Below are 18,136 nucleotides of genomic sequence, written 5' to 3'. Positions count from 1 at the left end.
AAAGATGGATTAAGCCAAAAGATGACTAAAAATGATTCTGGTAACCAGGACCTTTAGAGCTATTTCACAAACACAGTTGTCTGTACATCTCTCGTTTAGTGATTTCTAACCTGACAGAAGTTTGCAGCTCTTCACTGGTAGTGGAGAACCTATACCTATAGCAAACCTTGAAGAATTTGCTTAGTCTGTGACAAAATTTGGTGCCTAGTGCTTACTAGCAGACAGCTATAAAACAGTTATTTCTCTTAAGATAAATAACCATCCACATGTCACATGTAGTTTTTGGCCACGTTCACACTTACACGGGTATTCTATAAGCAGAGTTTTTCCTTCCGTTTTAAAAAAAAATCTCCGTCCACATGAAAACGCAAAAGAATGCTATGAAGCACTGTCAAGAGCATGCCAAGCCAACAGGTGGCGATATAATATGGTTGCAGTGTTATCATGTAGACAGCGAAACTGGCGTTTTTGGCTTGTGACGTCGGAGCCAGCACTGTTATCTCCACCTCCTGGAAACTTTTTCAGGCTTCTGATTGGTTTAGTTTTCCTTGGGTGCCTCTCTGTTTCCTAGTTAGTTTCCTCATTTGTTAATTAGTCCCAGACACCTGTTTCTGTTCTCCCTGATTACTCTCCTTTTCAAGCCCTGAGTTTTCCTTTGTTTCCTGTCTGGTATCGTTTATAGTAGTGTATTATTACCAAATCTCCTAGTTTTTCTTCAGTGTTTAATGGAGTTCTGCTTCATCTTTTTGCAAGCGTGTTTAATATGTTACACCATTAGCCAACTGAAAGATTAAAATGTAAATATATACTGAAATTACTTTATATTGAAAATATGTTTTTAATATTGAAGTTTTTTTTTTTTTTACATGTGCATCCCTTATTCTAAATAGAAATGTGAGTACAGGTCCTTCTCAAAAAATTAGCATATTGTGAAAAAGTTCATTATTTTCCATAATGTAATGATAAAAATTAAACTTTCATATATTTTAGATTCATTGCACACCAACTGAAATATTTCAGGTCTTTTATTGTTTTAATACTGATGATTTTGGCATACAGCTCATGAAAACCCAAAATTCCTATTTCAAAAAATTAGCATATTTCATCCGACCAATAAAAGAAAAGTGTTTTTAATACAAAAAAAGTCACCTTCAAATAATTATGTTCAGTTATGCACTCAATACTTGGTCGGGAATCCTTTTGCAGAAATGACTGCTTCAATGCGGCGTGGCATGGAGGCAATCAGCCTGTGGCACTGCTGAGGTGTTATGGAGGCCCAGGATGCTTCGATAGCGGCCTTAAGCTCATCCGAGTGTTGGGTCTTGTGTCTCTCAACTTTCTCTTCACAATATCCCACAGATTCTCTATGGGGTTCAGGTCAGGAGAGTTGGCAGGCCAATTGAGCACAGTAATACCATGGTCAGTAAACCATTTACCAGTGGTTTTGGCACTGTGAGCAGGTGCCAGGTCGTGCTGAAAAACGAAATCTTCATCTCCATAAAGCTTTTCAGCAGATGGAAGCATGAAGTGCTCCAAAATCTCCTGATAGCTAGCTGCATTGACCCTGCCCTTGATAAAACACAGTGGACCAACACCAGCAGCTGACATGGCACCCCAGACCATCACTGACTGTGGGTACTTGACACTGGACTTCAGGCATTTTGGCATTTCCTTCTCCCCAGTCTTCCTCCAGACTCTGGCACCTTGATTTCCGAATGACATGTAAAATTTGCTTTCATCCGAAAAAAGTACTTTGGACCACCGAGCAACAGTCCAGTGCTGCTTCTCTGTAGCCCAGGTCAGGCGCTTCTGCCGCTGTTTCTGGTTCAAAAGCACACGCCTGTGCACGGTGGCTCTGGATGTTTCTACTCCAGACTCAGTCCACTGCTTCCGCAGGTCCCCCAAGGTCTGGAATCGGTCCTTCTCCACAATCTTCCTCAGGGTCCGGTCACCTCTTCTCGTTGGGCAGCGTTTTTTTGCCACACTTTTTCCTTCCCACAGACTTCCCACTGAGGTGCCTTGATACAGCACTCTGGGAACAGCCTATTCGTTCAGAAATTTCTTTCTGTGTCTTACCCTCTCGCTTGAGGGTGTCAATGATGGCCTTCTGGACAGCAGTCAGGTCGGCAGTCTTACCCATGATTGCGGTTTTTGAGTAATGAACCAGGCTGGGAGTTTTTTAAAAGCCTCAGGAAATCTTTTGCAGGGTGTTTAGAGTTAATTAGTTGATTCAGATGATTAGGTTAATAGCTCGTTTAGAGAACCTTTTCATGATATGCTAATTTTTTTGAGATAGGAATTTTGGGTTTTCATGAGCTGTATGCCAAAATCATCAGTATTAAAACAATAAAAGACCTGAAATATTTCAGTTGGTGTGCAATGAATCTAAAATATATGAAAGTTTAATTTTTATCATTACATTATGGAAAATAATGAACTTTTTCACAATATGCTAATTTTTTGAGAAGGACCTGTATATTACTGTTTGAAAAAAACAACAACAATAGCATGAATTCCTTCTACATTACATTGTTTCCTATTTGTATGGACTTTTATGACAGTTATTATTTCTTAGTGTCCTAGTTTACTGTTTCTTGTGTTGGTTTTGCAATTTTATTTATGACTGATTCCTCTTGATTGTATTCCCATGTGTTTTTCTATATCCAATTTACCATTGTGTGTGTGTGTGTGTGTGCGCGCACACACATATACACAAAAAAATTATTCATGTCCATGCCAAATTTGATGAATTATGGCTAATTATGATGAATATTTATTTCACAAATAGGCATTTTGGCTGGACACACACACACACACACACAAAAGTGACAAGGAAGTAAGACATGTTATATATATATATATTAATGAAGGATGCTAGCACTCCATGTCCACAATTATTCATACCCTTTCTCAAAAATCACAGCTGTCAAATGGTTTTTATAATTGGTGCCACATTTCCACTAGGATTTTGGACCACTCCTCTTTTGCATAGATTTCCAGGCCTTGAGGTTGGATAGCTTTCTTGTCATCACTCTGGTCTTCAGCTGTCTCCACAAATTTTCAATTGTATTTAGGTCTGTACTCTGACTTGGACACTCCAAAACATTGATATTGGTCTCTGCAGACCGTTTCTTGCAGTGGTGTACAGTAACAGAGTAGCTTTACTTCGTTACTGTATTTAAGTACATTATTTCAAGTAATTGTACTTTACTAGAGTAGTTTTATTTTGAGTAACTTTTACTTTTACTTTACTACATTCCAAAGCATAAGATCATACTTTTTACTTCACTACATTTCATAAAACAAATCTGAATATCATGTTTAGGTCAAAAATGTTAGTTGTTTGTGAACTAAATCTGCTGTAAAGGGTGATCTACTTAAGCCAACTGAAATGCTAGAATGCAGACACATCAAGACATGTTTTAGGTCAATATATATATATATATATATGTATATATATATATATATATATATATATATAAACGAAACATTAAAATAACACAGATTAAATAACTCATGCAAGTTCAAATTCCCCGCTGACGTTACGTCAACAGTTTTATTAAAATGCTACGCAGATAGCCATATGTGACGTCTGTTTTTATATTGTTTATCAACAGTATCCATTTTTATATTGTTTGAATTAACTAGGCGAGTTGACGGATATGAATGTTTATTCGTAACCATACTGAAAATAAGTCAATATTGTTAGCTGATGCTAACTGGTGCTGGTGCTAAGTTGAGGTAATTTTTAGATATAAAGTCCAAATATTTTTATTCAGCCATCTAGATAGATTACATCTGAGGGAAAAATAAAGAATGTGATGTTCAGAACATGGTAACTACAGTAATTATCAAAGTAGGAAGTGATGCCCTCTGGGGCATTTGGCCAGGGGTGTTTGTACACCACAGAAAAGGTTTGAAAAGAAAAAAATATTATTATATTATTATAATTAAATTTCCTTAAAATGTTCTCCAGGCCTTATTCTCATGTCATATATAACCGAAATGTTCTGCAAAACAAACTTTAAAACACTTTTTTCTTACTGGTGAAAATCAGATGGTCAAATCTGTTTTCTCTCAGTTACATCGCAGTCTAAGCTTCACAGTGAACATTACTACACCACTCTCCTCAACGTAGTCCATATCAACAACAAAAATATATCTAGACTCCATATAGTGGTAATTTTGGGAAAATCCCAGGTATTTTGAGCAGTAGGATTATTAAAAATATGTGCTAATATAAAATTACATTAAGTAGCCTATAAAAAAATCGCAAAATAAATCTATCTATCAGTACTTTTTTACTTAAGTACATAAGAAATCGAGTACTTTTGTACTTTCACTCAAGTAAAATTGAAAAAGGAGTACTTTTACTTTTACTGGAGTAATATTTTATTATACATATCTGTACTTTTACTCAAGTACTTGATTTGTGTACTTTGTCCACCACTGGTTTCTTGACAACTTTTGCTTTGTTTTGGATTGTTTTCTTGTTGGAATGTCCACTGCATCCCCAGTCCAAGTTTTTCTGCAGACTTTGTAATGTTTTGCTGCAGAATGTTAATGTAGTCCTCTTTTTTTCTTGATCCCATTTACTTTTACAAGGTTGCCTGAAAAACACCCCCAAAGCTTTATGTTCTTCTTTTTACCCCAAACAATAAATGACCCCTTAAAATCACTACTTTACATTAGTGGTCCTCTGGGGACCTTTTGCGAGTTTGCTGAATGGATCTCCCTTCACTGTGGGAGAGGTGGAATAGGATCTTACCATTAACCCTCAAAAATCACCTGAACATTTTTTTGGGAAGGCTATGTTTCCCAAGTTCCAATGACTGTGGAGATTGGACCACTATGGACTACAACAGCCATGGCTAACCTAGTCTCAGTGCCTTAAAGCTGGTGCTCCCACCGCTTCCTTGGGTGGTGCTCTCAAGTCAGTGCTCCCTTCTCCCAAAGCGGCGGTGCTCTCTACAGCTCATCCTCTGGTGGCAGCATCATCCACTACAGCTCCTCCCATGGCAGTGGGTGGCACTATAGGTTACGCAGGCCATCCTAGAACTCTCTGTGCTGCCTGTCAGCTCCATCATGGCCACGGAAACCATCCCTCAACTTTCTGTACTCTTCGTCAGCTTTGTCAGAACATTTCCCACAGAAAAAAAGCATTGGTGTAACACATTTTGTCTATTCTTGACATAATATCCAGTTCCAATGGGCTCAACAGCTCTTACAAAATACAGCAAAATACAAATAGCAGTGAATGATTGTTTTCCTCTGAAATGATTTTTAGGCTCTAGAATTGATTCTAAGTCTATGATATATTATATGTCTATGTCAATATATTGTGTACTTCCAAAAAACAGCATTGCATAGAATGCTGGCATACTAAAGGAAAACAATAATAATGCTTCTGATCATGTAAAACATTTTTTTATTTTTTTTTTATTTTAGTGCTCTACACATATACTTACCCATAAGGCAATTCTTCTATGACATCATCCACCCCGAGTACAGCCCTGTGTGCGATGTGTATGCGCTGATGTTCCTGGTAGATGTGGTGAACTTCATCATTATTATATTTGGATATTGGGCCTTTGGAGTAAGTGCTGCCTTACATACAATCCTTTTTTCACACTTAAATGTAATTTTAATTTTAATTGAAGTAATTCAGTTTTAAAGAACTGCAGAAAAGTACTTTTCTATGGGGTCTTAATACTATCTATTTTCCAAAATATAGTGTATTCTGAATGAGGATAAGAAATAACAAAAGACAGAGAGTGGATTGCATAAATATGAATATAAAACCTAGATTAAATCAAAGCTTCTTCCTCTTCAAATTCAGCCCTAGGGACCCATTCAGGGCCAGATTTGCAGAATACTGCTTTGTGCAAATAAGTGTTGTAAATAAATAAATAACATTGTGTATGTACAGTCACAATGAGAAATAAAGCCCTTGCTAACAGTGCTGGTCAGTTATGGCTAGGAAATGCACAGCATCATGGTAACTTCAATTAAATGTTTTTAAACTACATTCTGCTTCAAAGGATTTATAAGCATATAATTTGTTTATTAATATGATCATCTCTTTATTTGATGGCACTAAACATAAACCTACTCTCGCCCCTTGCCTTTGAATGTGCAATAAGATTGTGTTTAGTTTCACCCATCAGATCCTCTTTAGTAAACCACCAATTTAAGATTATGTAGTCAGTTCTCCTTAAGTTCTCCTCAATATTTGACCATATTGCATTTCATTGTGGAGATATGACAAGCACAAGTTTTGACTTGCTCATTTGTTTTTTTCTGTTTATTTTTGTGTCAGTTAATATGTGTATTGAATTATTGATACAGAAGCACAGTGCAGCTGCTGATATAACAGAGTCACTGTCAGAAGACCAGGTTCCTGAAGCTTTTCTCGTCATGCTCCTCATCCAGTTCAGTACCATGATTGTGGACCGAGCACTCTATCTTCGTAAAACTCTTCTTGGGAAGTGTGTTTTCCAGGTAGTGCTTGTGTTTGGGATCCACTTCTGGATGTTCTTCATACTGCCTGGTGTCACAGAGAGGTGAGGAATAAATGCAGAACTATACTGTAAAAAAACATTATATGACCAATAATGTATGACAACATTTGTTTTTACATTAACTCATCAAAATAAGTTAAGCAATTTTTTAAAAATTATAAGTTGTACAAGGGTCATCTATTTTAAGACCCAGTTTAATGTAATTTACATTGAAATTACTTAAGCAACTAAGCTGACTGTACTGAAAAATCTAAGGCAGCAGCTTATTTTTACAGTGATATATATGAATCCCTGAAAGTGATCATCCAAGTTTAAATACAAATATTCACTCTTTATTTTATATATATATATATATATATATATATATATTATGAAAAAAAATTATACATCTGATATGCATGGGAAAAATAAATATATTTTGCCAGTGGGAATGAATGTGAATAATTCTTCTCTGAAAACTTTCTCAAAAAAGTATTTTATATAATTTTGGCAAATGCATTTTGTTTTACAGATATTTAGATATATTCTAAAACAAAACAGATACTGAATGATTTGAATGATTTTAGAAATGTAATGTTGTGGCACAAAAGGTATTTACATTCCATATTAGGGGTGTGCAGCTGAGCTAATATCTGTAGCAATCTCAAAATTATTTGTATCTGTATTCGGGTAAAATCTGGAGATGGGCAGGCCTTAGACTGGAATTTTGTCAAATTACATTTGATGTCTGTTTTAAAAGCATTCAAATCAAACTTTAATAACAAAATAAACACAAAAGAGCGCGACAGCCCCTCGCGTACGACTGCAGCGCACAGACAAAACCAAACCACAAAATAAAGTTCAGGCCTGGTCCTCTCTCGTCCTTCACTGTTGTAACTCCTCTTTTTATCCTTCCGGAGCTCCTCCGTGGGACTTGAGACCGGTGAGTGGCGCAGGTGTCGCTCATTTCCAATTACTCCACCAGCCTCGACACGTTCCCATGGCTCTTGGCCCCGCCCCACTCGTCACAATCAGTTTTAAAGTTTCAGTAATATGTACATAGCTATTGTAATTATTACACTCAACAAATTATAAAAAATTCATATTAATGTAATTTATAATGTATAAAATTTTTTTTCTCAATATATATATACATATATTTTTTTTAATAAAGGGGTTTCCCAAAAAGATTATTTTTATACATTTAAGCTTTTACATTTATATGACATTTGTTTAATCCCTTAAACCCGAAGTGTCCCGCCGGCGTTGATCGCAAGATATTCCTCACGAAGTGACGGTATGCTTCTTGGCTGAAGACATGTCTCTCATCTTTCCGTGATGCAATCATGTTATCCATTGTTACCGGAACCGTCCATGATTGTTATCCAACAACATTGCAAATATTTTGGAAGCTCTACCAATTGTATGTTACAGTCAGGCCTAGCAACAAGACACCTATCTCTATATTTGGGAAAAATGACGCAGACGCGCTGCTCATTGTTCCTGAAAATGTTTGAGAAGCTCTGCCTCTGCCAATGGATGTTGGACTTGAAACGAAAACAATGCTTGGGCAGGCCAATCCAGTGGGGGCGCAACACCACACATGGAGAACACCAAAAAATAATTATTTTGCTACCTTATTTCCTTCCTGAGTTATTGCATGTCAAATAAGAAAGATATGTAAAATGATTTTAAAAATAAATAATGTTTTTGTTTTTTTATCAGCAGTTTCTCAGCATTAGATTGTCCAAATGTAATAAAAATTTATATTTTCTAAAAATATAAAACGTTTCTAACAAATGATACCTACCTTTTGACTCTCATCTGTATAGTTTTGGAGTTATGAACCTTTAAATGTGTGTATGTCACTCAGAAAACAACAGTTTTAAAAATGCCTTCCAGGTGTCAAGGACTGAACAAAAAGGCTCCCTTTGTTCCAAGTGCTGTAACTTTTGATTACTTTATGCTATCATCATAAAATTGATGACAAATGATACAGATGTAGACCACACATAGGAGAACATCACCAAAAAAAGAATTATTTTGCTACTGTATTTCCTTCCTGAGTTATTGCATGTCAAATAAGAAAGATATGTAAAATTATGAAAAAAAAAATAATAATATTTTTCTCTTTTATCAGCAGTTTCTCAGCATTAGATTGTCCAAATGTAATAAACATTTACATTTTCTAAAAATATAAAAAGTTTTCTAACAAATGATACCTACCTTTTGACTCTCATTGCTATAGTTTTGGAGTTATGAGTCTTTACTTTTTTGTGTGTCACTCAGACAAAACAACTCTAAAAATGCCTTCAGGGTTTAAGGGGTTAAACCTGTAACATTTCTTTGCAAAAACTTTTTATTTCATTCTTATATATTCTATATATATATATATATATATATATATATATATATTTTTTTTATTTTTTTATTTTTATTTTTTATTATTATTAATTCACTAATGGTATACACTCATAGGCATGCCATGTATAGGGTGGCAATAGATCTGTTGCAGGACAGTATATGTGATTTTGCGGGACAATGTGGGACACTTGTGAGATAGATAAATTTACTACAGTTATGCTACTGTATGTAAATATTGATTTACATCCGTTGTCATATGCACTTATTTATGTTTCTGAGCACGCACAAGCTAGAGAAAGCACGTCCATTTTGTGTGAGAGTGAAGAGAATCCACCTGCGAGGGAAGAGATTTGTGCTTGTGCGTTTTGATGCGCCCTTACAGTACAATGCGCTCTGGACACTTGTCATTAAAATAACGCCATAGAAACCACCTCAGACAAACTATTAAAATAAGAAGAAATTTGTATCGATTTTTTAATTGGTTAAAATTAATGGAAAATATCATGTTTATCTATGTGCGCTCGACCATTTCTGTCGATGGTACTAGATCACTTGATGAGGTCCGCACGTCCTTTGTGCAAAAACTACTCCACAAAAAGAATAAATAAAAAGCTTTCTTAAAAAGGCAAAAGAACATATGTACATTTTTCTTAAAGGGGTCATATGATGCTGCTAAAAATAACAATATTTTGTGTATTTTGCCGCATAAACATAAAACCCATTATAAACGTGATATAAACATTATTTCTAGTCGTGTCTTCTTTTGGAAGGCAAAAACGAAGTAGTTTTGCTTTCTCAATGAAACAGCGTCACACACCGCGGCCTTGAGTGAGCAGAGGCCGGAGGCCTAGAGTGAGCTGTGGTCTAGAGTGAGCCGCGGCCGGCTTGAGTGAGCAGAGGTGGAAGTCTTGAGAATGGTGCGGCAGGCGGATTCTACGAAGGAGCGTACACTTGGTCTTGCAGCAACCACATGTGACAACCCCGGGCTTGACTCCACTTCATCCACAGTGAAAGCCGATTCAGTGATCCACAGTGCAAAGTTGATGTATTTCCTCAGCGACCAGCACAGATCAGCCCCAGGCATGACGAAGTGGATATCGTACACTTTTGGAAGGCCAAACAAAGTAGTTTTGCTTTCACAGTGAAACACACAGCGTCTAAACGACATGGCGCCGGCAGCAACAACAATACTAAAATGAGAATAAAAGGTATGCCTTCTTTCTTTGCGTAAACATCTGGGCAGTGTTATTCAAATCTTCCCACATACTGACGTAGATATGTGGGGGTGTGTTAGAACGAGCCATTTCAGCGGGGCGTGGAGGAGTGTTAACTTTTATATTTATTATCTATTTAGATTTGAGAATTGTGTATTTGCAACTTCACAGATCTTCTTTATTCACCAAGAGCTTGTAACATTCCAAAGAGAAAGGGAAATTTGAAATCACATCATATGAACCCATTAATATGACAATTAAAAATTAACAGACTGATGAAAAGGTGGGGCATTTTCTCAATATGTGACTTGCGGGACAAAGGGTAAAAATGCTATGCAACGCAAAGCAGGACGGGTGGTCACCCTAACCATGTACCAGCTCACGGACCCCCTGCAATTCCCTCACGAACAACCAGGGGTTCGCAAACCCTGCTTTGGGAAACCCTGCTCTAACGGACACAATGGGGAATGCTGCCAGCATGACCGGTGTCTGAAGCACGTGTGAAACAACGCCAATCCAATTGGTCCATGTGACCCATGACATCATAGGTAAATGCTGAATACGTTACCAACTTTTGTTGTCTTCAGGAGCCATCTGTTTGAAGTATGTGTGAGAGACCAAGGCAGGTGAGCAGTGTAGAAAGTGTGTGTCTCTGTGCCCGAGGACACTTGAAGATGCACATGATCTATGCGCCATGAGTCTTGGTCAAGGGCTTGTGCATTTGGTGCTCGAGGGCTCTGAATGCATTCAATGTGAGACTTGTGTCCAGGTAGCACTACCCCACCCACGGCTCTCCTCTCCTGATCCACAGCCACCTTGAAGCAACCTCCATTGCCTCTGTGTCCAAACTTAATGCCCCTTCGTTTACTGGCTCATCTGATATTGTAGACCCTGCAGAGAGACTGGGCTGCAAACCTCTACATCCTACTTCTATAGGCTCGCACCTTACCCGCCAACCGTCCCCTCTGCACTCCTCCACCAGCTCTGTGCACTTGGTCCTCTTCCTCTTTTTGATCTCCTCAATACAGTTCTCCCAAGGGACTGTTAGTTCTAAGAGGATGATCTGCTTGGAGGCTTTAGAGATCAGCACCATATCTGGTCTCAGCGATTTTATGGCAACCGTTTCTGGGAAATTCTTTTGCCTTCCCAGGTCAACTTTCAGCTTCCAGTCCTGTGCAGATGTTAAAGAGCCAGAAGAAAAGGTCCTAACAGCTGTTGCTTCCTTCTCCCCAGCCCTAACAAAAGCAATGATATTCTTCAATGTAGGCGCTTGCAGTGGGTAATCCCACTGCAGATAGTGTCTGCTACATCCTTGAAGAATTTATCATGACGTCTTGTGTCTTTCTTTCTTCAGTCATAAAGAAATTGTTTTTTGAGCAAAACATTTCAGCATTTCTCTCCATACAGGTATAATGGACTTCTATGGTGCCCCAGAGTTTGAACTTCATCTTGTCTAGCTCTGCGTGAACTGCGTTTTTTTTTTATCCCCAGTTCAAGACAGTTAGGGTAGGTCTAAAAACTCCCATTTCATCTACTCCTTTAACTTCAAAATCCTACATCTCTGTTTTACCATTTTTTTTTTTAATTTTTGTAAAGGGCATTTGATCTTCTTTACATGTTCACTTTGTAAACACTGGGTCGGTACTTCTGCAACACAATTTTAACTGATATGTGTAGCAGATTTTTTTTTTTTTTATCCATGCAGGAAACATTTTAAAAAATAGCTTAAAAAAAAATGCATTTGGTCTACCTGTGATCCGATCAACCAATCCATTTTTCTTAATACCAGGTGTAAACAGGGCCTTACTAAGGTACTAGGGTTGGAACATAAATCATCTGAAAAATTAAGAGCTTTGCTTTCAGGCTTAGCTCTTTCTTCAACATGATGGCCCAGTACAATGACTGCATTACTGCATTACCAACCTACCCTCATTCATAAACAAGACTCCAAGGGTCCTGAACTCCTCTACTTGGGGATACAACTGGCTGGACTTCCATCAAGCACAATCAAACCCCTACAAATGACTCAGAATGCAGCGGCACGACTGGTCTTCAACAAGCCCAAAAGAGCACGTTACACCTCTCTTTATCTCCTTGCACTGGCTACCGGTTAAGGCTTGGATCAATCTCAAGACATTGATGCTTCCATATAGAACAGGCTCAGCACCCGCCTACTTCCACTCACTACTACGAATCTACATCCCCTCCAGAAGTCTGAGATCTGCAAGTGAGCGACACCTCGGGGTACCATCACAGAGAGGCTCAAAATCAATTTCCAGAACATTCTCATTCACCATTACTGGCTGGTGGAATGATCTTCCCACCCCTATCCTGAATGCAGAATCCCTGACAATTTTCAAACGACAGCTGAAAACTCATCTCTTCCGAAGCTACTTAATTTCATCAACAAAAAAACAACAAAAAAAAAAAAACAACAACAACAACAATTGTCTTTTCTAGCTTGTACTTATTTGAACAATTTCTAAAACTTGGTATTACAAGAACTTCCTATGTCTGTTTGCCTCTTTAAGAAGAATCACTTTATGTACCCCCCAATTGTAAGTCACTTTTTGTATTGTAATGTTAAAAGTGTCTGAATGTTGATGTTATGTAACTCACTCCCTACACAGAGTAGGCAAGCCACTCTTTTCCAGCTGAGATCTCTGTTTGAAGTGTTGTCATGCAGTGGCTGTATTTTGAGCCTAAGACAATTTTCCCTCTGGGACAATAAAGTACACCTTAACCTTAACCTTAAATCAAGTCACCTTTATTTGTATAGCACTTTGTAAAGCTGCTTTGACACCAGTATTGTAAAGTGTCAAACAGGAAAATAGTTTGTCAATAATGCAAGAAGACAATGACAGAGTCATTTTTCCAGCTAAAGTCAATTCATTGATGATTCAGTGTTGTCATCATCCAGTTCATCTTTCTTCCAATAGTGTCTGTGCAATCAGTCAAGTGACCACATCTGCGCAAGCCAAAGGCGACAGTGGCAAGGAACCAAAACTCCATTGCTGACAGAAATAAAGAAAAAACCTTGGAAGAAACCAGGCTCAGTCAGGGGGCCAGTTCTACTCTGGCCAGACAAAACCAGTATGGCGTGGTTTTCCAGGCTGCAACACGTGCAGAGGACTCGTCTGGTTACCGTGGTCTTATGGCGATGGTGGTTGTACCTTAGAACCTGGCCTCATATTTGGAGTTGCTGACATATTTGCAGTCTGTGACTGTGTCATATGGATTACATAATGTGAGAATATTTGTTTTCTGTTTGAATTGGTTAAGATGTTTTTTGAATACGGGCCCTGGTCTCCGCTGATATTCAGGGCTGTAGAGGTCATCTCTAGGTGCTGATCCACCATCTGGGCTGGAAATGTACTGGATCCGGGTGACTGCAGTGACCATCTGATTTGGATACTGACTGGATCTGGTGGCTACAGTGACCTCGGAATAAGAAAGAAACAGACTAATATTAGCGTAAATGCCATTCTTCTAACGATGTACCATCACAAAGTAACGAAGTACATCAGGTGTTATAGCAAGTGTTCCCGGGTTCCGGATGTCTTAATTAATGCAGCCTAAAAAATCCATTAATGGATTTGAGTATTAGAAATGTGTGTTATGTGTAAGCCAGGTTAAAGAGATGGGTCTTTAATCTTGATTTAGTGTGTGTGTCTGCCTCCCGACCAATGTTAGGTTGGTTATTCCAGAGTTTGGTCTCTAAATAGGAAAAGGATCTTGATTTTGATATTCTAGGTATTATCAAATTGCCAGTTTTGAGAACTCAGCGCACGTGGAGGACTATAGTGCAATAAGAGCTCATTCAAATACTGAGGTGCTAAACCATTCAGGGCTTTATAAGTAATAAGCAAGATTTTGATATCTATACAAAGTTTAATAGGGAGCCAGTGCATTGTTGACATAACTGGGCTTACATTATCATACTTCCTGGTTCTAGTAAGAACTCTAGCTGCTGCATTCTGGACTAGCTGGAGTTTGTTTATTAAGCGTGCAGAACAACCACCCAATAAAGCATTACAATAATCTAACCTTGAGGTCATGAACGCATGAATTAACATTTCTGCATTTGACATTGAGAGCAGAGGTCGTAATTAAGATATATTTTTGAGATGGAAAAATGCAGTTTTACAAATGCTAGATTCTTGGCTTTCAAAGGAAAGATAGCTATCCTATAGCACACCTAGGTTCCTAACTGATGACGAAGATTGACAGAGCAGCCATCAAGTCTTAGACAGTGTTCTAGGTTATTAGTTGTGGTTCTTTATAGAGAAATAAACGATTTGTCCAAAAATAATGATTGATTCTTTAACCATTGGTTAATTCTTTTTGTGTGGTCTAGGTGGAGGTGGTCATATGGCCATATGGCATATGTTCTCTACATGTAGTTATGCAATTTATTATGCTGTGCTAATGTTTTGCAAAATTACAATCCAGATTGTGTCGCAAACGCAAATACAATGCTTTTACAGATCACATTCTCAAGTAAACCAGTCGTCCACGCTATCAAAATGGAGCTCTGTCAAATTTAAAAGCACATTTTCTATTTTCGATGTAAAGCCAAACTTCTTCTGTTTCTTTTTACACATTCATTTGAGTGTTTTTGCTTTTTCACAGAACAAACAGAAGAGTTACAATGAAGTAAAGAAAAAAAAGGATAATTACAAATTAAAAAATTTAATATAATAACCTATGACAGAACAATGAACAACAAATGCATACAAAGACAAATTATCATTTAACTGGTCAGGTAATGCATAAGCAGGATACAAAATCATAAATGTTGTAGAGTCACTTAATCCTATGCGTATATATTGAAATAAAATGAATCATATGAATGACAATAATTGTACCAAATACAAAAACAGTGCATTACCCTGACTATTGTTGGCTGTCAAATAATACATTGGGCAAAATATTAAATACATTATTAATGAATACAGATAACACTCCATTATTAATTACTTTGGCATTAACAAGGTCATTTGCTATGAATGCATTATTAGGCATTAATCATTTACCTTAAGATGTTCTAAAATCTGTCCCCAGGTTTTGTCAAATACCTCTGATTTGTCGTTATTGATGTATCTCAACCACTACAATGCAAGCATATTGTAACGTAAGGATAGAGGAGACAATAGCAAGTCAAAACAGATCCTTTTATTAGGATGAATAGCATCAGTCTCAGAGTGATAACTGGGGAAGCAGACACAGTTCTCAGAAGTGTGGGAAGATGCTAAGGCAGTACACCGGTCCTTCTGAATGTGATGGTATCTCCGATGATGATGATGACTAGGCAGCGCAGGCTTGCATGGACAACTCGATCCGACGGTCAGACGTGAAGTGGTGAATCCAGTGTTGGTGAATCGTGAAGACATACACTGCAACGGCGAACTTCCAGCCGGAGACAACCCAGGAGACACGAGGAGCTGAAGAGACAGGAACACAACAGGTACATCCACAAAACAACGATCTGACTAACACAAGACGCATGAGGTGAGTATAAATAGACAGTGGTAATGCACAACACCTGTCGCTGATTTCCTGGAGGATCATCAGCGACCACGCCCACACACACACATTCATTCATAAAATACACACACACAGTGCAAGGGATCGTCAATGAATTCCTCAACCGTGACAGTACCCCTCCCTCTAGGAGCGCCTCCTGGAGCTCCCAGAGGAACCTACCTGTTGATAGTAATCATCAATAAGGGACTGATCCAGAATGTCCCTAGCAGGAACCCAACTTCTCTCCTCCGGACCGTAACCCTCCCAGTCCACCAGATACTGATTTACCGAATAAGTGGGTTCCCCATCTACGAGTCGCGGCGGTGGGGGAACTGGGGCTGGCAGATTAATGGGTGAATAAAATAAGGGTTTCAATTTGGAAACATGGAACACGGGATGAATTCTTCTGTACGCAGGATGGAGTTTAAGGCGAACTGTCACCGGACTAATGATTTTGGTGACAGGAACATGGGCCAATGAATTTGGGAGCTAGCTTATTAGAAACGGAACGGAGTGGAATGTTCTTAGTAGAAAGCCACACTTTGGAACCGACGACATACACGGGAGGTCTTGACCGGTGGCGATTGGCCTTAACCTTGGTGCGCGCCCTTACTTGGAGCAGAGTCTCACGGGGTCTGGTCCATGTACGGTGACACCTCTGGACAAAAGCGTGAGCGGAGGGGACTGCGACTTCGGATTCCAGACTAGGAAAAATAGGTGGCTGGTACCCTAAGCTACCCTCAAACGGAGATAGGCCCGTGGAAGACACAGGTAGCGAGTTGTGGGCATACTCCACCATTGAGAGTTGTTGGCACCAAGAGGAAGGATTCTTGACGGCAATACATCGCAACATTCTCTCCAAATCTTGGTTGGCTCTCTCGGTCTGCCCGTTGCTCTGGGGGTGGTAACCCGAAGATAGACTGACAGTGGCCCCCAGTAATTACAAAAATCTTGCCAAAATTTGGAGACAAATTGGGATCCCCTGTCAGAAACCACGTCCGTCGGGAGGCCATGTAACCGAAAGACGTGATCGATGACAGTCACCGCTGTTTCCTTGGCTGAAGGCATTTTGGGCAAGGGAATAAAATGAGTCGCCTTCGAGAACCGGTCCACTATGGTTAAAACAACCGTATTGCCTTGGGATGGCGGGAGGGCGGTAACAAAATCTAGCGCTATGTGGGACCAGGGTCTCGAAGGGACAGACAGCGGTTGAAGAAGCCCATCTGGGGGTCGATTGGAAGTCTTACCCATCGCACAGATCGAGCAGGCCAAAACAAAATCTTGAACGTCGCAAGCCATAGATTGCCACCAGAATCGTTGCTTAACTAAAAATCTTGTACGATTTACTCCTGGATGACAGGCTACATTGGAACAATGACCCCACTGAATAACGTAGGACCGTAATTCCTCCGGCACAAACAATCGGTTCGGTGGGCACCGGGACGGAGGCGTTACCCCTTCTAAGGCCGTCTTGACCTTCGATTTGACCTCCCATCGGAGTGTGGAGATGAATAGAGTCTCCGGTAAAATGCACTCGGGAGTAGCCGGGCGTTCGGATGGATCAAAAATACGAGATAACGAATCGGGTTTGATGTTTTTAGAACCATGACGGTACGAAAGAGTAAAGTCAAAATGACCGAAAAAAAGAGCCCACCGAGCCTGCCTGGAGTTGAGTCTTTTGGCGGATTGAATGTATTCTAAGTTCCTCAACCGTGAAGCATATTTACAAGATCTCTACCCTACATTTTGAACTTGGGTGCAAAATCAGATTTCCACATTCTTAAAATCACCCTCTTGGCAATTATCATGCCAAATTATATGGTTTGTCTTTCATGAATATTAAACATCTGTAAATTACTAAACATCTTAAGAATAGGTAAAAGTGGACATGGGTCAAGACTCCTTTTGATTGCTTAAGAAAAACAATCAAATATGTTTTCACAAATTCCTGTAATTTATGGCACAAATATAGTAAGTATAGAATGGAGAAACCTTTGGGAAAATGCTGTGCAATTTTACCTAAGATAAATATATTCTATGCAAGGTTTTAAACTGATTTAAATTCTGCCTTACATTAATTGAATGAGTATGTATGTTCTCAAGGCCTTCTTCCCAACTTTGCACCCCGATGCTAAAGATTAAATTTGTTAAAACCCCTTCAGACCCTGCATCCATTAAAATGGACATCACATGATGTTTTGTTTAAACCAATAAAATTTCATGTTTTCATAATATGAGCAATGCCTTGTCACTGATTGGTCCCTGATCAACCAATCACAATGAAGATATGACTCCTAACTTAATCTGATTAAGCTACAGGCATCACAAAAGAGAGACTTGATTAACCATCATCACATTAAAATGTAATTTTTTATTTTTTTTTTACAAAATCTCTGACATGAAATTATCTAAGAAATTAGAGATAATGAAGCCTTTCTTTAGTTGCTCAAAGGAAGCAAATGTCCCACATATACACATATCTTTTATTCTTTAAATGCCAATCATCTCCCATTGAGTAAAACCTGAATCAAA

At 38.6% G+C, this 18,136-nt stretch overlaps 1 protein-coding gene across 1 annotated transcript in view; it reads left to right on the top strand.

Moving 5' to 3' along the window:
• si:dkey-11f4.7 (piezo-type mechanosensitive ion channel component 2) overlaps nt 1–18,136 on the top strand; it is a 180,733-nt gene that overhangs the window by 143,263 nt on the left and 19,334 nt on the right. The window contains 2 exon segments of the mRNA XM_042755145.1: nt 5,449–5,596; nt 6,349–6,563. Coding sequence (XP_042611079.1) covers nt 5,449–5,596; nt 6,349–6,563 — 363 coding nt within the window.

This window comes from Cyprinus carpio, unplaced genomic scaffold, assembly GCF_018340385.1.
Source record: "Cyprinus carpio isolate SPL01 unplaced genomic scaffold, ASM1834038v1 S000006643, whole genome shotgun sequence".
Taxonomy (NCBI): Eukaryota; Metazoa; Chordata; class Actinopteri; order Cypriniformes; family Cyprinidae; genus Cyprinus; species Cyprinus carpio.
The sequence above is the reverse complement of the archived record's forward strand: the minus strand, read 5'-3'. Positions and strand labels throughout refer to the sequence as shown.